General features: G+C 37.3%; 2 protein-coding genes, 1 long non-coding RNA gene and 1 other non-coding gene across 4 annotated transcripts; 1 reads left to right on the top strand and 3 right to left on the bottom strand.

Annotated features, from left to right (window-relative positions):
* Positions 1–3,699: 3,699 nt before the first annotated feature.
* Positions 3,700–4,764, top strand: LOC146314885 (uncharacterized). Its single transcript, XR_014771893.1, has 2 exons — positions 3,700–3,762; positions 3,987–4,764. It is a non-coding gene; the product is annotated as an uncharacterized LOC146314885 (long non-coding RNA).
* Positions 4,183–10,475, bottom strand: lgals8a (galectin 8a). Its single transcript, XM_084736799.1, has 9 exons — positions 9,819–10,475; positions 7,597–7,685; positions 7,306–7,516; positions 6,540–6,659; positions 6,404–6,454; positions 5,840–5,866; positions 5,401–5,489; positions 5,090–5,258; positions 4,183–4,786 (listed from the first exon to the last, which is right to left on the bottom strand). The coding sequence occupies exons 1-9, from the start codon at positions 9,855–9,857 to the stop codon at positions 4,637–4,639; spliced, it is 945 nt and encodes a 314-aa protein (XP_084592925.1). The 5' UTR covers positions 9,858–10,475; the 3' UTR covers positions 4,183–4,636.
* Positions 10,476–10,968: 493 nt separating this feature from the next.
* Positions 10,969–17,773, bottom strand: LOC146314882 (ribonucleoside-diphosphate reductase subunit M2). The gene is made up of 10 exons (XM_084736795.1): positions 17,560–17,773; positions 17,250–17,318; positions 16,188–16,334; positions 15,561–15,677; positions 14,977–15,110; positions 14,795–14,889; positions 14,552–14,685; positions 14,343–14,447; positions 13,799–13,912; positions 10,969–11,546 (listed from the first exon to the last, which is right to left on the bottom strand). The coding sequence occupies exons 1-10, from the start codon at positions 17,647–17,649 to the stop codon at positions 11,394–11,396; spliced, it is 1,158 nt and encodes a 385-aa protein (XP_084592921.1). The 5' UTR covers positions 17,650–17,773; the 3' UTR covers positions 10,969–11,393.
* On the bottom strand, positions 12,990–13,128 carry LOC146314883 (small nucleolar RNA SNORD94). Its single transcript, XR_014772000.1, has one exon. It is a non-coding gene; the product is annotated as a small nucleolar RNA SNORD94 (small nucleolar RNA).
* Positions 17,774–23,771: the final 5,998 nt, after the last annotated feature.

Here is a 23,771-nt window from a genome sequence, read left to right as displayed (position 1 = left end):
CCATCATACATACCTTCATACATACCTTCACACATCCACACCTTCAAACATACTTTCATACCTACATACATGCACACATACCTTCATTTATACATACTTTCATGAATACATACTATGATACATACATACCTTCAACCATATAAACCATCATACATACATACATACATACATATATACATACATACATACATACATATATACCTACATGCATACATACATACATACATATATACATACATACATACATACCATCATACATACCGTCACACATTCTTTCATACATACATACATATATTCAGTGTCATACATACTTTCATACATATGTACATACATACCTTGAAACATATTTCCATATATTCATACCATCATACATACATAGAAACATAAATAACTAACATTGTAAATACACACATACATACATTCAATCATACTTTCATGCATACATACATAGTTTCAAACATATTTTCATACATACATGACATCATACATACATACATGCCTTCATACATACATACCATCATGTATACCATCATACATACATACATACCATCATACATACTTTCATACATATGTACATACATACCTTCAAACATACATACATATATCCACACATGCATATATATACATACATACCATCATACATACATACATACATATATACCTACATACATACATACATACATACATATATACATACATACATACATACCATCATACATAACTTCACACATTCTTTCATACATACATACATACATACATATATTCAGTGTCATACATACCATCATACATATATACATATCTTCATACATACTTTCATACATATGTACATACATACCTTCAAACATACATACATACATATGTCCACACATGCATATATATACATACATACCATCATACATACCTTCACACATTCTTTCACATGTACCTTCATACATATATACAGAGATACCTTAATACATACATACCATCATACATACCTTCATACATACCTTCACACATCCACACCTTCAAACATACTTTCATACCTACATACATGCACACATACCTTCATTCATACATACTTTCATGAATACATACTATGATACATACATACCTTCAACCATATAAACCATCATACATACATACATACATACATACATACATACCATCATACATACCTTCACACATTCTTTCATACATACATACATACATATATTCAGTGTCATACATACCATCATACATATATACATATCTTCATACATACTTTCATACATATGTACATACATACCTTCAAACATATGTACATACATATATCCACACATGCATATATATACATACATACCATCATACATACCTTCACACATTCTTTCACACATACCATCATACATACCTTCATACATACCTTCACACATCCACAGCTTCAAACATACTTTCATACCTACATACATGCACACATACCTTCATTCATACATACTTTCATGAATACATACTATGATACATACATACCTTCAACCATATAAACCATCATACATACATACATACATACATACATATATACCTACATGCATACATACATACATACATATATACATACATACATACATACCATCATACATACCGTCACACATTCTTTCATACATACATACATATATTCAGTGTTATACATACCATCATACATATATACATATCTTCATACATACTTTCATACATATGTACATACATACCTTCAAACATACATACATACATATGTCCACACATGCATATATATGCATACATACCTTCATACATACCTTCACACATCCACACCTTCAAACATACTTTCATACCTACATACATGCACACATACCTTCATTCATACATACTTTCATGAATACATACTATGATACATACATACCTTCAACCATATAAACCATCATACATACATACATACATACATACATACATACATACATACATACATACATACATACATACATATATACATACGTACATACATACATACATATATACCTACATGCATACATACATACATACATACCATCATACATACCGTCACACATTCTTTCATACATATGTACATACATACCTTCAAACATACATACATACATATGTCCACACATGCATATATATACATACATACATACCATCATACATACCTTCACACATTCTTTCACATGTACCTTCATACATACATACAGAGATACCTTAATACATACATACCATCATACATACCTTCATACATACCTTCACACATCCACACCTTCAAACATACTTTCATACCTATATACATGCACACATACCTTCATTCATACATACTTTCATGAATACATACTATGATACATACATACCTTCAACCATATAAACCATCATACATACATACATACATACATACATACATATATACCTACCTACATACATACATACATACATACATATATACATACATATATAGATACCATTATACATACCTTCACACATTCTTTCATACATACATACATATATTCACTGTCATACATACCATCATACATATATACATATCTTCATACATACTTTCATACATATGTACATACATACCTTCAAACATACATACATACATATATCCACACATGCATATATATACATACATACCATCATACATACCTTCACACATTCTTTCACACGTACCTTCATACATACATACAGAGATACCTTAATACATACATACCATCATACATACCTTCATACATTCCTTCACACATCCACACCTTCAAACATAATTTCATACCTACATACATGCACACATACCTTCATTCATACATACTTTCATGAATACATACTATGATACATACATACCTTTAACCATATAAACCATCATACATACATACATACATACATACATACATACATACATACCATCATACATACCGTCACACATTCTTTCATACATACATACATACATATATTCAGTGTCATACATACCATCATACATATATACATATCTTCATACATACTTTCATACATATGTACATACATACCTTCAAACATACATACATACATATGTCCACACATGCATATATATACATACATACCATCATACATACCTTCACATACATGTGTACTGTATAACAGTGTAAATTTACTGTCCCCTCAAATAACTCAACACACAATTATTAATGTCTAAACTTCTGGCAACAAAAGTGAGAACACCAATAGGTGAAAATGTCAGAATTGGGCCCAATTAGCCATTTTCCCTTCCTGGTGTCATGTGACTCATTAGTGTTACAAGGTCTCAGGTGTGAATGGGGAGCAGGTGTGTTAAATTTGGTGTTAATCGCTCTCACACTCTCTCATACTGGTCACTGGAAATTCAACATGGCACCTCATGGCAAAGAACTCTCTGAGGATCTGAAAAAAAGAATTGTTGCTCTACATAAAGAAGGACGAGGCTATAAGAAGACTGCCAACACCCTGAAACTGAGCTGCAGCACGGTGGTCAAGAACATACAGCAGTTTAACAGGACAGGTTCCTGTATCTCACTTTTGTGAGATACTGTACGTATGTATGTATGTATGTATGTATGCATGATGGTATATATAAAGGTATGTATGTACAATGTTATCTGTCTGTCTGTCTGTCTGTCTGTCTGTCTGTCTGTCTGTCTGTCAATATGTTTGAAGGTTTGTATGTACGTATGGAAATATTTTTGACGATATGTGAATGATGGTATGTATGCATGAAAGTATGTATGTATATTTGAAGGTACTTATGTATATATGTATGTATGTATCGGAGTATGTTTGAAGGTACGTATGTATATATGTATGTATGTATCGGAGTATGTTTGAAGGTACGTATGTATATATGTATGTATGTATCGGAGTATGTTTGAAGGTACGTATGTATATATGTATGCATGTATCGGAGTATGTTTGAAGGTACGTATGTATATATGTATGTATGTATCGGAGTATGTTTGAAGGTACGTATGTATGTATATATGTATGTATGTATCGGAGTATGTTTGAAGGTACGTATGTATGAAGATATGCATGCAGATATGAAATAATACGTGAAGTTTCCATTCCATAAAGTTAGTTTGGCTTTTGAAAATCTTCATCTGAAAACTAACAATTAACTGTTGAATTACTGTAGTGGTATATAAATATACATACATCGTGTATAAACTATGTTCCCTTGTAGAAAAGAAGTCCAGCTGGTCCATGACAGGTTCACGTGGTTAGTTTATTTGATGTGGTTACAAATGAACATGCCAACTCTCCCATGATGCACTCTGTTTCCGTCTCTGAAAAGCCTTCACACAGCGATTAACATGAGCAAAGATTAATGAAGCACAGATTAATGAAGCACAAACAGTAAATATGATTCGCTCGTAGTCTGATGTGTTTCCAAACAGAAACTTGGTCCTGACTCGTTCATCAAACATTCATTTTACAGCTTCAGAGAGTTTGCGTGATAAAAAAAGTCACATCATGAACTCAGAGACGACGTAATGATCCAGATCCTTCACAACACCTTCAAACTCTTCTGGCTGCAGGAACATTAGATACAGTCTGTCTGATGTTGGCTAAACTGGTAACTGATGTCATTATTGAACTCTTGTAAATATGGATGTTAGGATCTTTGACATTTCATCTGTAGTGTGTTAGCAGTCAGACTTCAGAGGATGTGGACATCCTGCAGCGATACGTCTCCCTCCACCTCCACCTGTGTGATGCGGCTCAGGTCCTGGACTCTGTGTTTGTAGTCCAGCAGGTGTTCTCCGTTAACAGCAACTCTGAACTGCTGAGAGTCACACAGGACGATCACCTGCAGAGGACACACACCAACGTCATTATGATGACTATAATGATGATCATAACAATAATGTGTCGGGCAGGAGAAACTTAAGGCCTGGGGGACAAACACTTTCATACACTCTTTCATTTATCCATCATCCAATCAAAAGTCTGCCCTGTGATTGGTGGCCTTTCTGACCAACATGCTTTTATTTCCTATTTTTTTCTGCTGTACATTGACTGCATCGCTGCTCTGTGTGTGTGTGTGTGTGTGTGTGTGTGTGTGTGTGTGTGTGTGTGTGTGTGTGTGTGTGTGTGTGTGTGTGTGTGTTACCTCAAAGTACTGCCCTGTGGTGAAGGGGAAGGCGTGCGGGAGCTGCGTGTCCTCGGGGCCCCAGCACCCAGACAGGAAGGAGTTTCTGACGAAGACTCCTTTCTTCAGTCGAGGGTTCAGATGAAGGGCGATGTCGCTGCTGCCGGAGACTCGCAGGTTCACACAGAAACTGAAACACACAACATGAGTCTTAATGTTGTAATTTTACTGACCTCCGCCAGGACACCAGAACTGACAGCTTACTCTGGCAGACAGGTGTGTGTGTGTGTGTGTGTGTGTGTGTGTGTGTGTGTGTTGAGGTGTGTGTGTACCTCTGTGCTTCCTGATTGGTCTGTCCTTTAACAGTGATGCTGCGTCCGACGCTCAGTCCTTTAAGCAGCTCTCCTCTGAAGGGAACGCTCTGCACCAAACAAGATCTCATCAGAAACACTGTGAAGCAGGTTTCAGATCAGCTGAATAAAAAACACCAGAGAGGTAAAGACTGAACAAAGACAATATTCTCCTTCCCTCTTCAACTGAAAACACGAGTGCAACTAAACTGTCCTCTGATTAAAATTTACATTCTTCAGTTCATGTTTCTGCTCGTACTTTAATTTTATTCTCGTAAAATTTTAAAAACTGTTAATCATGAGGTCCACCTGTTTCAATCACATAAAAACAAACATTAAACTGTGATGTTTGAATCATGTGATCACACATTTACAATGTAAACCTGAACTACATCGACCATCATGCAACAGTCAAACTCACCAAGTCACCTGAAGAGGACATGATTGGCTGGAGGATGAGAAAAAAAACAAACAAACAAAAAACAATAATTAAAATTCATATCAATAAAAATCAATGGATTTCTCTGAGCTGTATGAAAGACCATTTCCAACAACGTGATGGAAAAAGAAAAGGTTCTCAAAATAATCAAAAATATATAAAAATAATGATTTCTTTTTCTAATTAATGACTTATTTCTATCAAAATAATCAGAAACTTTCTCAAAATGACTCACTATTTTAAAATTTTGCAAAAAATAGTGTAAATATCAAAATAAAGATGTTCTTTTTTTTTTTTTTTTTACTTCTATCAAATCAATCAGAAACCTCAAAATAAAAAGTTAGCGTCTGATAATAATAACTTGTTTATCTCAAAGTAAAATGATTTTTTTTTTTATCAAATTGGCTCCACATGTTTGCTGTTTGTCCTTGATAAATTATAATATTTCCTTGATAATTTATCAGTAATTATTTCTGCTCTGATGTCAGAATACGATTAAAGACTCTGATTGATAAATGTGATCAGACAGCAGGTTGTTGTTCTTACACTGATTTGTGAGTCCTGATTGGTCAGACTGGCTGCAGGAGAAACTGAACTCTGAAAACAACAACATCACAACATCACAAGTTTCATCACATGAAGAAGAAAAACCAACGTCCAGACGTCATGTGGAGGGACTCACGGAGCTCGGCAGGATGCCCACAGCCTGAACTTTGACCTTTCCAGACACACACAGAGTGTCGACTCGCTCCAGCTCCAGTCGGTGTTTGTACTCCAACACATGAGCTCCGTTCACCGCCACCTGAAGAACAAATACTCAACTACTTTACTCACCCAGAACTCTACAACAATGGAAAACAGAATATACATTTAAAAAAATCTGAAATGAGTCTATCAGCTGCAGAAAAAATAAATGTTAAAATATCAAACTTTAATTGTTTCTCTGATATTTTCCACAAGGATCCAGTTTAGATCCTCTGTTGTTGTTTGTTCATGTCCTCGTCCACATCAAATTTAATTAATGTGTTTTTTGTTTTATGTGTTTTATGTTGTTTATGTTATTCAGCTCTGTGTAAGCATAAAACCTTGCACTTATAAAACATCAAATATTTAAAAAAAGATTTTATTTACCTCGAAATAATGACTTAGTGTCTTAATAATGAGGAATAACAAGAAACTTTCTCAAAATAATGAGGATTTTCACAAAATAATGACTTAATTATCTCAATATAATTGCTTACTTATCTAAAATTAATGACTGAGTATCTCAAAAGAATGACACAATTACTCTAAAAACATTGATCACTTAGTATCTCAAAATAATGAAACTGTTGACTTTTTTTTTTAAATCAGAAATGTGACGTTGTCAGATTGTTGATTGTTGGAGCAGCGTGTTCCTGTCAGAGCTGCTCCAGGTGGAGTTTGTCCTGCAGAAGCTCGTCTCTCACCTTGAACGTGTCTTTCAGGATGAGGATGATGAGTTCAAAGACGGCTCCGGCAGTAAAAGGCATCTGGTAGAGGATCTCCTCGCGGCCCCAGCGCTCCTTCTGCAGCGTGTTGCACACGATGCACGGCGACCTGTAGAACCTCGGGTTGAAGTGGAACGCCACGTCAGCTCTCGGCTTCACGCTGCTGCCACACGTGAAATCCACCTGGAACCTGTAAGACAGCGCAGAGGGACGACAGGCGATTAAAAGACGACCTGTGCATCATTTCACAGGTGATCAGTCGGTCCTCACCTGTCGGCGTTAGACGGCACTGAGCCCTGAATGAGAACCATCTCCCCCGGCAACAAACCGCCCAGGATCGTCCCGGCGAACGGAATCGTCTGTGGGGACAAAAGTCATGAGACAGTCAGGAGACAAAACTGCACAGCTGGAAGCATCTGAAGAGAACAAGAGACAGTGAGGACACAAAGACAGAGACAGGGAAGACATCTTTTACATGAAAAATAATCAGCTGATACTGAAAACAGTCTTTAATTACATCCTCATCTGCTACATTAAAATTATTCCACTTTATTGAACTCTGACAGCTGATTATCATTAAAATGATTCTGTTAGAAGGACTGTAAAGATGAATTCTTCTTAAAAACAAAATTTAAAAAAATCACAGCTAAAAATGTGCTTTAATAAGAGAACAGATCAATATTTAATTCTGAGCATTTGTGACCAGTTTGTTAAACATTCCTTCGATGTTACAGTTTTATCAAAGTGATGAAGTCACTGCAGCGCCTCAAATCAAATACATCTGTAAAAGAGTAAGAAAATACATGTGGAAATATAAAGAGGAATAAATAAATATAAGAATAATTAGAAGCCATTTCATTTATTTTTCCCATTCATTTGACTTATTTCTGCATATACTGATTTATATTTTTGAAATACGTGTTTATTTTTGTCTTGCTTGAATGAAAACACGAATCCTGTCAGCATCGACCCGTCAACAAATAGCAAACGCAAAGGAGAAAGAAAAAAGTTACAAAGAAAAGAAAATAAATTACATAATCTATTTTTATGTAAAAATATACAATGTTAAAATAATTATATATATATATATATTATTTTAATATATCTTTTCAATTTTTAGTTTTTTGTCTTTTTTTTTTATTTATTCTACAGTGGACATAAAAATTAACTGATAAAAACAGAAGTAATGAAAGAGCATGTGAACTGAAAATACAGGAGTAAAATGGACATAAAGGACGTCACGGTGGTGCACTGGTTAACACTGGTTAACACTGGTTAACACACTGGTTAACACTGGTTAACACTGGTTAACACATTGCTTAACACTGCCGCCTCACAGCGAGAAGGTTCTGAGTTCGATCCCCCAGCTGGTTGGATCAGGACCTTTCTGTGTGGAGTTTGCGTGTTCTCCTCATGTCTGTGTGGGTTCTCTCCGGGTTCTCCGGGTTCCTCCCACAGCCCAAAGACATGCATGCAGGTTAATTGGTGACTCTAATTGTCAGTAGGTGTGAGTGTGAGTGGTTGTCTGTCTCTGTGTGTCAGTCCTGTGATGAACTGATGACTTGTCCAGGTTGAACCCCGCCTCTCGCCCAGTGTCAGCTGGGATAGACTCCACCCCCCCCTGACTCTTCGGGGAAAAGCGGTTACAGAAAATGGATGGATGGAAAATGGACGTGAAAAATGAAAAACAGTAAGAAATTAAATTATTTGATTCATTTAAAGCCAATTTGGTGAAAGCAAAGCAATGATTGATCAATGATCTTTTTTCCATCTTACATTCATCACACACAACATAAAATTATCATTTATTATTTAAGGAAAGTTGAGGGTCAAAGAAGAATTATTGGTGATGAAAATACATGTAAAATTAAAAAACAGAGTGATAAATTGTCAATAGACAAGTGGCAGTTCTGTAAGAAGGGCTTACATTTTTAAAATATTTTTGTCATTATATCATCATACCTAATTTCATTTCCGCCCCTCATAGTTTTGGCTCCACAGTGACTCAACATTTGAAAAAGCAGGAAGCGCCTACGACCGAAGGCGGCTTGTCGGACCAAACTCCATTAGATATTTCTAATGTTTTAAAATTTATTCGCGTATCTTTAAACGAAAACAAGAAAAATAACACAAACCAAGACTGAACACAAAGTACAATACGGCGTTTTTAAATACGGCTCCACTGAAACACGACAAACTGATCTCCTGTGCAAATAAAATGGAGTGTAATGAAATTACAGTTACTGTGTTGGACGAAACATCAGCAGAATTCATCAGGAACACCGCCGACATACCGGAAGTATTTTTGAACGTGTTTTATTAGTCACTTAAATGTCATATTAAAGATGAATTAACTGTCACTTTACGCAGCTGATGAGTGGAAATGAGCGCTGAGCTGAGATGTTGACCTACTTCACCAAATCATCGATAAGTCGATGACAACATGATGGAAACAATAAACTGATCTGAGATGAACACATGAAGCTTCTTACCGGGTTCATAAACGTCTGTCTCGGGTTAGAAACCGACATCTTGCTTGAGAGGAGCTGAACAGCTGCCGCGACCTGAGGCTGTTTGTTTGGAGTTTGTTTACTTCCTGGTTCTACGTCATCACGGCCGACGGCTACAAAGATTAAACAAACTGAAATATTCTGTCAACATTCACAGGATTAAATCTGTTCTCTGTTGAGTGTGAAAAAACTCAAACATTAGTTCACATCTACTACAGACTGTTTAAATCCTTCATATTAAAGTCAGATATTAACCCGTGGCGCAGTTTGATGACGCAACAGCTTGCAGCGGTTCAGGAAGGACAGGGAACAGTCAGTCTTATGATCCCAATCACGATTGATTAAATGAACCTCCGCCCTCACTGTTTACTCATGGTCACACACGAAGGCTGAATAATTATTAACTTATAACATAAAACAGCAAACTGAAATTACTCAGTCCAGAAGGCATGATGGGAAATGAAGGCCATGTTTTAACCTGGGCAATAAATTTTAAATGACATCACCTGCACCACTGATTTAATGGATTTGTGATTGATTTGATTTATATCAAAATTAAAGTTGTAGGTGAAATTAGAGTTCTCATTTCATCTCTTAAGGAACACAACAGTTATAAAGAGACAGTTGAATGTTTTGCTTCACATCTGAATGGAAAATATGAAGCTACAGTCAGCAACAGGTTAGCTTAGCTTAGCATAAAGACAAGAAACATCCAGTGCATTTCTGGTAACAAACATGACATTAACCTCAGAAGTCAGAGCTGAGAGTGATGTCACAGCCAAGTTGATGGTGTTCCAGTAAACAAGTTGGAAAGTCAAAAACAGAAAAGGTTAACCATCATTAGCAGGACTGGTCCACAGACTGGACAATCACTAGAACACGTCCACACATGAACTTTGACTGTTCTGTCTTCAACTGATTTAATGAAGACAGACAGACAGAAAGTTGAAGAACCTCAAGTCAAAATCAAAGAGTGTGTGTGTGTCTGAGTTCCAGTTGAAATTTCTGACTGGGAACATAGAAATTCAGATTTCCCAGTACAAAGTGAACGCACCATTAAGCTCATTAATATCTGGTTCTAAAATGTAGAAGTTCCACCTGATAAACTTCAACAGATGAACAGAACCAAAGATTTTACAAACAGTACTTCTGATTTTATTACAAAAAACTACATTACTGTACAAATCACAAACAACCTCAACACCACATTAGGTTTAGAAATTTATAAAACAAACTCTAAAAAGTTAGCTTACACAAAAAATAAAAATAAAAATCAGGTTCTGATCCAAACTTTCTGTTAACTGCTGACCTCAGCTCTGTTTGTTGCATATTGGACCGAGCAGTTATCACACTAGTCTCTGTGGACAGATCCCTGGACTGCAGTCTCCTGTCCCCACTGTCCCGACTCTGATTGGCTGAAAAGTTCATTATTATTCTTCCAACCATCCGTCAGATAAATAAAATAAAGTCTACAGGTGACCATCTCCACCTGTTGAGACACATTCAATGTTTCTGCTGGACACCAGCGTCCTCAAACCGCAGAGTCCACGTCTGTCCTCAGAAGTCGGCATCCAGCCTGAAGGTGTTGTCTGTGGAACCCGACATGACGCCCATCCTTTGGTACTCGCCCACCCGCTTCTCAAAGAAGTTGGTCTTTCCCTCCAGAGAGATGTTCTCCATGAAGTCAAAGGGGTTCTCCACCCGGTAGATCTGCAGACACACAGGACACAGAACCAAACTCAGGTCAGTGTCATGAAACAAGATCTGACTTCTGTTTTCTGTCCTAAAACGTCTTACAACAAAAGACATGTGCCTCATTTCTGGTGTCCTGCGGGAACATTCATGTCCTAAAGAACCTGAAATATTTAAACATTCAGTCGACTTTTGAGTAGAACATCTTTTTCTATCATTGAGTGATTTGTTTTTTAAAAACATCAGGAAGTATTAACAATTATAAAAATTACATTTGAAACTTTGTCTTATTTTCTTGTAGTTTGCAAGTTTTGTGCTGAACGACATTCAAATGAATCCTCAGATATCTGTATGATGATGTCATTATTTCCTTAGAACACTGTGGTTCCACCAACACTGTGGAACTTTCACTTCAGTTTTGAGACTTAGTTGGAACAAAACATTTCTGTTGACATGTCACAGTCCTGTGTGTTCAATGCAGCAAAGAAAAGAAAACGTTTCTATTATATTTACTGGCCATGAAATGACATTAAAGACTAGAAAAAAATGTCAAACTCAGACTTGAATGAATTTAAATGGAGTCCATCACGTCATTTTTATTTTTTTATTTTATTTTATTTTATTTAAAAGTTGTGGCATGTTGATTTACTCTGTCAGTTATGTGAAAATGTCACTGACCTGCAGTTAAACTACTTGACTTTTTGATCCAGCGTCGGTGCTGCCACATGTTCAATAATTATTGATCGTACAGTTAAGATTATGGCACAAATATGATAATTCCACACAAGGCTGAATGTAGAGCTCCTATATTCCTCCTCTGACAGTAATATCTTCATGTTTTGGACATAAGACTTTTGAGGATCTCACTGTGGGCAACAGTTTTAAACAGTTACAAAGACTCTTCACTGTTTTATGGACCACACCACTAATCGATTGATAATCAATTACTCGAGTAATCAACAGATTATTCAGTGATGTAAATAATCATTAGTTGCAGCCCTAGTTGAATCTACATTAATTTATGCATTTCCAGAAACCCACAATGAAGCCTTGTTTGAAAGCAGCCAATCCTATCAACAGTGCACCGATCGATCAGGTGGTAGAGCAGCGACAGTCTTTTATTTTGGCAGGTAAGAACAGAAGGATCAGCTCTGTGTGAAGTTTTAAACTGTCGTCTTGTTCAGATGTTGGAGTCTTGCTGTAATATGGAGCACGTGCTGTAGTTGTGTCATTCAGTGTTGTATCCTGCTCCTTCACAGGTCGTTTCTGGATGTACAATCTTTTTTTTTTTTTTTAAAGTCGCAGTACAACATTGCTGCATTTTACACAGAGTTCACAATAACTTACAGAGACACCAAAAAGTTTCCAAACTACTGACGTTAACGTGTGAAGCTGCTCGAGCTGATCTGAAGCGGCTCCAGTGGAGCCTGAATCATTCCATACACTCAGAGTTCAGTGAGGTCTGTTCAGTCAGGCGTCTGTCTCGTGCTGCTGTTGGTCTGTCAGTGAACCACTTGTCCTCCAATCAGAGCGTCAGCAGCAGCACTCAGCCCCCATCACTGGCTGAGGTCCGTACCCCTGCGCCTCTCATCACCACAGACCTGAACCTCACTACAGATCCAGGGCCTCGTTACGGAGAGACTTCAACTGTTTGTCCCATCTTAACCTTGTAACAGAAGCAGTTCCTAAACTCACGTCTGTCCAGTGTCAGACCTCTAAAACTATTTAAACAATCTTAACTAGAGCTGCAAACTTTTAAACAGTCACTCATCCTGTCACAACTGTCTGTGTTTAAAATGTACAGGAGGCTGCCTGTATCCATGACAACAGCTGTCTCACTTGTCAATGTTCAGCTGTTATGATGGACAAGAAAAGTCACGTGTCTGGTTTTAGCAATAAGGAGGGGAGACTTCTGTTTTGTTTTTGGGAAGTTTTCTCCATTATTCCAAAATAAAGATCTGATCAGACGACAAATCAATCAAAATTAATCATGTCATTTAAAGACACACCAACATATACTTTGAATCAATTCCTATGATTGAATGGACCCTAAATTCAGTCAGGAAGCTAAACCCCCATCCTAAGATAAGACAGGAGCTTTGTCCTAAAGAATCCCGTTTCTGTAACAGAAATCCTAAACTGAGATAAGAGAAGATTTGAGACTGAGGAAGTTTCTGTAATGAGGCCCCAGATCATCATCTAGACTTTAAAAACCATCTCCACCCATCCTGCAGCTTTACTGGGAGCACTGGTTTCACTGGGATGTTTACCTTGTTGAAGCCGAGCTCCAGCATCAGTCTGTCAGCTACGAACTCGATGTACTGCTTCATCAGCTCACAGTTCATCCCGATCAGCTTCACCGGCAGAGCCTTCGTCAGGAACTCCTGAACAACAACAAACACACATGTTCAAACCTCTGCACATCTGGCTTCAAACAGTTAAAATGCTGATATGACAGCTGAGTTTATCATTAATCAGCCACAAACTTCTGAGTGAAAATAAAGATTCATAACTATTAAAAACAGCTCATTGTGTCCAGACTGAAGCTGTGTTCTGGGAGATAAAGGACCGTTTTTATCATCATTAGCAGAGACATTTTGTTAGATTGTTTTATGGTTTGTGGAATTACTTGAGTAATTTCCGTATTAAATATCTGAGCACAAACACGCCCAATTCAACAGCAGAAATCAGGAAAGTGAACAAAAAGTCGTCAGTGGATTCAAATTAAATTCTAATGTTTAGATGTTTATTGTTCTGTACATGAGATCATAAATAACAGTTAGAAGGCTGTGATGTGACTTCACGATGACCAACCTGCTCGATCTCCACGGCGTTCTTGATGATGCTGGTGACGGTTTCTTTTGACGGCTTCTTCACCAGATGTTTGAACATCAGACACGCAAAGTCACAGTGAAGACCCTGAAACAAAGAGAGAGACACACTGTTAACACACTGAAACACACACACACACACACACAGTTACTCACAGTATCACACGGAGCTGATCAGCGATCAATAATCACCTCGTCTCTGCTGATGAGCTCGTTGGAGAAGGTCAGGCCAGGCATCAGGCCTCTCTTCTTCAGCCAGAAGATGGCAGCGAAGGAACCAGAGAAGAAGATTCCTTCCACGGCGGCGAAGGCCACCACACGTTCTCCTGGAGGAACCACAGAGTCACACCGTCAACACCCAATACAAGACCAATATACCCAATACAAGATCAATATTAGAGCTGACGAGCGGGAACACGGAGGTCAGGTGTTTACCGTAGTTTGCGTTCTTGTTGCCGATCCAGTTGAGCGCCCAGTCGGCCTTCTTCTTCACACACGGCAGAGTCTCGATGGCGTTGAACAGGTATTCTCTGAGGGTCAGTGAACACAACACCAGTCACACACCAGTACAGACCAGTAAGAGTCCAGTAAACCAGTGTCCCAGTCCAGTGTCTCACCTCTCTTTGGGCTCTCTGATGTAGGTGTCGATCAGGAGGCTGTACATCTCTGAGTGGATGTTCTCCATGGCGATCTGGAAACCATAGAAACACCTGGCCTCCGTCACCTGAACCTCCTGAGTGAAACGCTCCACCTGGTGGACACACAGAGAACGACAGAAACTGATCAGAGCAGATTCATTTAAGTTGGATGAAAACAAAAACAGGACTAAAACAATTATCTGATGATTGGCCTGATCAGCTGCTGCCAGTAATCAATACACACATTATTAAACCATTGATCAAATCAATAACAGCAGACAAACTGAGCAGACTGTAGCGGTTTCCTCAAGTTTCAGTCGTGGTGATAAAATAAACATCCCTGTACCAAACTCCCTTTAACAAATACGACATTTTAACAAATCATCGGGTGTCCATAAAAACACGTAACCATAGAAACACAAGATCAAAGACGTCACATGTCGACAGTCTTCTGATTAATTCAGCATCAATATAATCAATAAAGATTAGCTGTATTTCTGATCACCGACTCGAGTGACGCGAGTTCAATCTAAAGAACATCAGAACCCGCAGCCGTTCCTCACCAGGTTCTCGTTGACGATGCCGTCGCTGGCAGCAAAGAAGGCCAACACGTGAGAGATGAAGTACCGCTCCTCGTCCTTCAGAGACTCCCAGTGCTGCAGGTCCTTGGACAGATCCACCTGAAGACACAGAGGAGAGGTTCATATCCCATCAGCACCTCGTCTGATCATGTGATCATGTTTCATTCATCACAGCACATTAACACGTTCAGAAACATTTTACATTTAGAAACTCAACACTTCCTGGTAGATTTTTAAAATCCAGCTGTTAACATGTGGTGCAGTCGGAGCAGAGAGACGAAACCAAAAACTCAGGATACGATATTTATTATGATTGAAAAATGACGACTCCAGAGTCACAGCATTTCTATAGTTTTCCTTTTGTCTTCAAGTGCTTCTGCTTTTCTTTAATAAAACAAAAGTATCAGCTGTGACGTCAAGATGTGCAAAAAAATTGACATGAATAGTTTTTGATAATGAAGGTTTGAATTGTGTACGACTGCAGAACAAAACTACAGCAGTCCTTTTACAAAATAATCATGTCACAGTAATGTTGAGACCTTTTTTTTAATCATGATATAAAATTCTGTGTGTTTTATATTAGTATATATCAGGCTGGTGTCTCTTTACCTCCTCTGCGGTCCAGAAAGACGCCTCCGCCTTCTTGTACATCTGCCAGATGTCGTGGTACTGGATGGGGAAGATGACAAAGCGACGAGGGTTCTCCTTCAGCAGAGGCTCCTCCTCCTCACTGCTGCTCTTCTTCACAACTTTGGACTGAAACACAAGAAACACACACATCAGTACACATTTTACACACAGTTAGAGCTGGAATGATTAATGGGCGCATCACGGAAATTGATTATTAATCATTAATTAATTGATTGATTAATCACCAACTATTTTGGCAATCAGTTAATCGTTTGAGTAATTTTTTTTAAGGACAAAGTCAAAATTCTGTTTCTCTCCGACAGTAAACTGAATATCTTTGAGTTGTGGACAAAGTGAGACATTTGAGGACGTCATCTTGGACTTTGATCAACATTTTTCTGAACCAAACTACCAACACATTAAGTGAGAAAATAATTATTACTTGCAGCTCTAGAAATCCTACATCACACTCAACAATTTCACCATATTTCATATTGAGGTAATCCAAAACTAACAGTAATCCAAGTTACATTACTTTAACATGTGATACCTGGATTACATTAGTGATTACATATTTAAAGTAATCCTCCCAACCCTGCAAATGACTTTAACTGTGCATCATGCTGATGTTGTGTCTGATGGATCCAGATGTTAAAGATAAAATCACATTTACTGAAGCTCACGTTTAAAGCAGGAAGATGACGTCAAGAATCTAAACACTAACAGTTATGAACACGTCACAGGATGAAATTTATAACGTTCAACATTTTGGGTAAAAGTTACTTTAAAAATGCCACAAAGTCACATTAGTGCATAAATACGAGTTAAACACGAATCTGTCAGATATTCTGTCATGAAAGTATCGGGTGATATTAACAGTGACACAGTGACAGCTGATGGTCCATGTTGGCGCCAGAAGTGAACATTTTCGGCGCCACATGAGCTCAAACACCCCAACAGCTCATCACCGACCGGAACATCAACACTGATAATAACGTGTCTGTTACATGATGAAGGTTTGATCACATCTCATTCACTCACCGCAGGATCAGCGAAGATTTTACGCGCCGTTTTAGACGCCAGGATGCGGCTGTTGTTCAGACTCGGAGGCTGCAAGAGAAACCACCACAGAAGAAGAAATTAACTATCTCCTCAGTCAACAAAAACACTTTTTATACTGAATCAATAGGTTTGATTAGAGCTGAAATACACGTTTTATCAGAGTCAGACTGAACCGGCTCTGAACCGACTCTTTAATAACGTTAAACTGACACGTTAAACATCAGTTCAACATTTTATCTCGGTACTAACGTTAAAGTGACAGTTTGTCAGCTTTTCTTTCTGCTCTCACCGTGTTTTCTTTGTCCAGCGCCATCTTGTTCATCTCACTGCTGAGTGTCTTCTCGTTGTTGACGGACAGAGGAGAGCGGGCAGAAAGCATTTTCACACAAATAAAAGATAAGTTAACGAATAAAAGAGTAAAAAAGAAGAAGAAAGCGTAAACTAAGAGCGACGGACCGGACGGGCAGCAGAGACAGACTGAAGCGTCTTCTCTTGTCCGCTCGCCTTTTTATTGAAATCTTGGCGCTAGAACGCAGCGGGCCAATAGGAAAGCAGCTCGTGATGGCTCTTTAAACTGACGTTGCGACGGAGCCAATCGGGTTGCGAGCCGCGCTCATGTGCCGCCTGCACAGCTGCGGGAAATTCAAAAGGCTTTGTCTGTGCAGGGTTACAAAACTGTCCGAAACCGATGTTACAAAACTGTTAAAAATGAGCCTTTACACAACATCTCTCATTTAGACACAAAACACACAGTTATTTTACTTAAACCCCGTTAAACCGAGATCCTAAAACAGAGCAATACAGTTTAAAATAACAGCGAAAAGAAAAAGTGACTTCCGTAATGAAATATTAGCGCCATAACTGTTTCATTTTATTGAACATAAAATAAACATCACATGTTTGCGTCTCATCCGTCAAACATCCGTGACATGTTCAACAAAAACAAACCAAATACAAAATGACAGAACTAAAATCTAAAACTAGGATAAAATTACATAAAAGCATCTAAAACATCCAAATTATCACTTCTCATAACAAGTGTTGTTTCATTTGGATTTAAATCGCTGCACAGATTTGCGACACTGACAAAGAAAAACAAGTGGTCTTATTAGAGTAATTAAATGTTAATGGAATCAATTAGTGTTCATTAAAATGTTTATCTGTTGTATATTATAGTATAGATAGTTAAAACTGCTGCGAATATGAACATTATAACCGGTGTACAAACATGCATAACATACTGCACAACAACAACATACTGCATTAATAAATCTCAGGAGGCAGAGTATATTAAAGTGTTGTATGTAAGCCGTTATACATTTAAACAAAACTGTTGTCATATAAATATAAGGGCTGTAAATGTAAACAAGCAATGTAAACACAACAGCTGTACAGACATTGCAATACTAAATAACAGGAGCTACATCAATAAATAGACAGAATAAAGCGCTGCAAGCATAGCTACTATAAATGTTGACAAAAAAGGCGTCTAAATACTTCGTTGACTTTATTTAGAATTTAGTTAATTGCTGGTTTGTTTCCCGCTGCCGCGCTTTTTCCTTGTTTACTCTCCGAAGGCGTTGTCAGAGTAATAATTTGGCGCCAACAGTTATATGTCACATCACATTATTATTATAACTCAACATTTAAACGTGTCACGTGATGTCACCTATGAGAAACAGAATCAACAGTAACGATTTAACCGTAAAAACTGGCAAACTGTCAGACAACAAGGGCAAACATCCCGCCTTCGACAGAATAAACAGATGTAATGACAGAATTGTCGTGTTTTTCTGTTTCCTGTTTTATTTAACGAGTTGTACCTCACGTGTTCACGTTTCAGGACCTGAAGCAAAACTTTCAGCTTCATTTTCTCCTCTAAAATCAGACGTTTTTACATTCATCTCTTCTATTTCTTTTCTGTCTGCAGGATGACATTCACATAAACTATTTCCAGGTTACTGCTGCTGAAACAAGAGCTCTGATTGGCTGTTCGGGAAGACAACGACAAAAAACCTGTAAGTCTACGTCACTGTCAGAGACGCCACCTAGCGACCGGGATGATCACCTGTAACACCTGGGAGTGTTCAAAGGTCTTGTATTCCTTCCAAACAAGGGAAAATGGGATAGAATCAATAAATGCAATAAAAAGAAGAAATAAGAATAAGAAAATAAATACGGACAGATAAAGAAGAACAAATAAGAGAATAAATAATAAAAAGTGGATATATGAAGACAAAACAAACTAGAAAAAGAATAATTATAAGCATTTTTCATATTCTGTTCATTTATTTCTGTAGATAGTAAATATTTCTTTATTTTTTGAATATGACATTTTTTAATGTACACAATGTAATTTATTTATCTGTATCATTATCTTGTTCTCTCTTCTATTGCTTGTTCTTTTCTCAATTGAAATAATCCTGTCAGGATTTATTAAAGGAAAATCAACAAAGAAAAAAAAAAGAAATATTAAGATAAATACATAAATAATATATTAACAATATAAAAACTAAAAAACAAAATAGTAATTTATGAGGAATATGTGTGCACGTGTGTGTGTGAGTGTATGTGTGTGTGCTTTAATGGTATATAAGATACATGTTTATGTTCATTACATATAAATTACTCTGATTTTTCTGTACATTTTTTCATTTATATATTTTCATGTAATGCCAATTATTTTTATCCCTTTATTTTTCCCTATTTATAACAATTCAATGACATTACACAACAATAAATACTTTAAAAAAAAATTGAAAATTAAAAAAAGAAATATATATATATATATGTATATTCCCTTCGGGAATAAGCAGTTACAGAAAATGGATGGATGGATGGAGAGGTTTTTTTTTAAATTATTTGTTCATTTATTTATATTCATTCATTCATCTTCTCCATCATCCATCCATTTTCTGTAACCGCTTATTCCTGAAGGGTCACGGGGGGTGGAGTCTATCCCAGCTGACGTTGGGTGAGAGGCGGGGTTCAACCTGAACAAGTCATCAGTTCATCTCAGGGCTGACACACAGAGACAGACACACACTCACATTCACACCTACTGACAGTGAACCTATATGCATGAATAAAACTCTCATCATCATTATTATTCTTTTCTTTTCTTTCTTTTTTTTATGGCACTCATGTGACTCCATAACCTGAGTGAACCTTCACACTGAAAAAGACACAAAGAGACTCTTCCTTTAGTAAAATGTGTGTTTTACTGAAATCCACAGTTGTTGATGTGACAGCTGGAGGTGGAGGAGAAACTCTTGGCACAAAACCACAAACTGTGCACATTATGTTTTTTTTTGTTGTTATTATTAAACTGAATGCAAAGTGGCACACAGAATCAATCGTCCAATCAGCAGACACACGTCTCCCACACTGATTGGATAAAAATGTTCATTAATACATCATCACCAAAGTGAAGAAGACACAAAGTCCTGCAGCCGCCAGGCGTCCAAAGTCCACCTCTTCAGTCTTCAGCTGCACCTGAACTTTAAAGCTGTGCTGCAGTTTTACGCCTACATTTCCCAGATGGCAGCATTCAGGTGAACACTCATCACCTGTCATAAAGAAAAGATCACAACCGGTGTTTTGTCAAAAATCCAACATGTCAGTGATTATTTTCACTTTATCTGAGCTCCATTTATCGCTGCTGGGGGAAAAACACCTCATATCAAATCAATAGAAAATAACAAATAAGGCATTGATTGTTTTTACTGAAATCTCAGATCGCCGAGCTGCCACACAGTTTCTGCACAGAGAATTCAATTTAACACCTGGAACACAGGCAGGGACAGTAAGGCCTACAGTTATTTACTAAGTACACTCATTTCTTCTTATTTTTCACATTTTTGTAAGTATTTACCATCTAAACATGACAATAACTCATAGAAATATAATTAATCACTTAATGTGACCTGGATACAAGTAAATGGAGGGATGGGGAGATTAACTAATTAAAAAAATAATTAATTTAACTTGAAATGCAAACATTTATGAATCAGTGAGCTTCATAACTAATGTTACTGTCTAATATTAATATTCAAAAACAATTTTAACTACAGTTCAGTTTGACACCTGCTTGGTTTTTCTTTTTAGGGACCTGAATTCATTTTTTTTTAAAATAAGATTTTTAAGATCAGCAGATCTGCTGAGATCTCTTCAGATGTCACCTGTTTCCCATCAAATGTTCTTTAAATTAAATTTCCACACAACAAATGATCATTTTATTTTCTGACAAATCTGTTGATTACTTTATCAATAAATTCATGAATCTTTGAGATTAAGAAATGTTTAAAAATTGTGAAATATGACCAAAAATTGCCTCCATTTTGTTTTTATTTTTATATTTCCTCCTATTTTTAACTGTTAACTGTTCAATTATTGTCAGTATTTTGACAATTTTATGTCCCTATATGAGGATCTAACTGCAGTTTCTCACGCTGACAGGAGCTCAGTTCTGGTGGAGAAACACAGAATCATAAATTCATTAATTTCACTAAAAGTAGCAGAAAGTCATGGAGCCTCCTGGGGGTCAAATGTTAGAAAAAAACTACATCAGGAAATAACAAATTAAGACACCAGATAAACCAAAGCATCTTGAAATCTGATCTTCAGAATAAAAGCAGGGAATTCAAATTTTGCATCTCTGTTAGTGACGTCATGTCGTGCAGCATTTAACAGTCAAAGCAGAGAAATGAAAATAAACAGTCACAGTCTCCACTTCCTCCGGCTGAACAAAACTGAAGCCAAAATATTTTTATATCATCAAATAACTAATTAAAACCAAACTGAGGAGAAAAATGAACACTGGAACAAACATCAGCATGATAAGAGCAACCTAAACCGACAGAAAACATCTTTGGGAAACATTTATTTGATGTGAACTTTGATATTTTTTGCAGTTTGGTTCATGTCCCATCTGCTAACATAGAGGGGGCGGGGCTTATGAACTTTATTGTAGCCAGCCAGCAGGGGGCGATCCAGATGTTCTGACTTCATTCATGTTATCCATGTTTATATATGTCAGTGTTCTGCACTTCAAGTGAGATCTTTATTAGAATTTGAAATAAAGTTTTGTGGGTTTGAACAGTGTTGGATCCATCAGAGTAAAGGCCCGTTCACACCAGAAACTGAATTTAATCCATTTTAGTGAAACATTTGGTGTTGGACTTTGGTGACATAGTGACTCAGCCATGGATGTATTATAATGAACTATGCAAAGATGGCGCCCATTCAGTCCAATAAGAACTGTTTTCTAGTTACTTTACATTGTGATGTCACAGATTTTTTAAAAATTGCTTTTTAAGCCCTAGTTGAGTTTTACAAATATAAAAAGCCTCATGGTTCAAAAAGTCAGAATATAAGGAGTCATAACGTAACATTTTTTGTGGCAATACTGCGAGCGGCCACTGGGGAAAAGTGGAGGCAACAGTGAGGGGCAATATGCCCCATCTAGAGTTTTATAACACATCTAAGGACTAAACTCACAGGGCTGCTTAGTGAATGTCTGTGGCTGATGAGCTAAGCGCTAACTAGCACTGTTCAGTCACATCAGAAGCAGCTGTCTCCTACAAACTATGTATATACAGTACAAAACTGTTTCCCAGCTGTCCCTAACAAATAAAGGAGCCCCAAAAAATAATCTTAAAAAAAAAAAAAGATCATATTTTATGGAGAAACTACTTTCTGGTTTTCCCACCAATGTCCTCCGGCTGCTCCGCCTCAACGCTCAGTGATTTAATGACAGAGTTTCCTGATGGACAGTAGAGTTGGGAGTTTTTTTTGAAAATGTAAAATGTATTCCAGTACAGTTACTAATTGCCTGTTAATTCCCTGTGTAGCAAAAATGTAGCATTACAATAGTAATATAACGAAGGTAATGGAACTTGATTACTATCAGTTACATTTGGATTACCCAAATATAAAATATGGAGTAACTGTGTAGCCTAATATAATGTTTCATGTTTGTGGTTAAGTTTATTAGAAAAGTTGCGGTGTGAACGAGCCTTTACAGAGGTGAACTCCTGCTGAACATCTGGCAGTGTGGCTGCTTCGCTCCAAACAAACTGATGATCTCATTTCTGCAAATGTTTCTGAGTCACATGACCACCTGAAGACTGATCTCAGGTCAGGTCCTCCTCTGAAAATAACAGTCACTGTTCTTGTTATTCCACATTAACAGTGAAAAACATCACAAACAAGTTGCTTCAATCAGAGATCTGTTTCATCTGTAACAAAAAGAGTCGCTTTGACTTTGGTCCCGGCCCGACTGCAGCTGAAGGCGGACGTCCGTTTGGCACCGGAGTAGCTTATTCTGGATTAAACGTTTATAGTTTATAGCAGGCAAAAGAGTTTGACTTCATGGAAATCACAGAGGAGGGTGAAGTCGGGAGAAGGAGGAAGGATGGAGGAGGAGAAAATATGGCTTTGGTCCTGTAGAAATCGGTCAAAAAGAAAAGAGTTTTTTCTCACCACACCTTCTTAAAACAA

Source organism: Lutjanus erythropterus, chromosome 15, assembly GCF_056507025.1.
Source record: "Lutjanus erythropterus isolate fLutEry1 chromosome 15, fLutEry1.hap2, whole genome shotgun sequence".
Lineage (NCBI taxonomy): Eukaryota > Metazoa > Chordata > Actinopteri > Lutjaniformes > Lutjanidae > Lutjanus > Lutjanus erythropterus.
The sequence above is the reverse complement of the archived record's forward strand: the minus strand, read 5'-3'. Positions and strand labels throughout refer to the sequence as shown.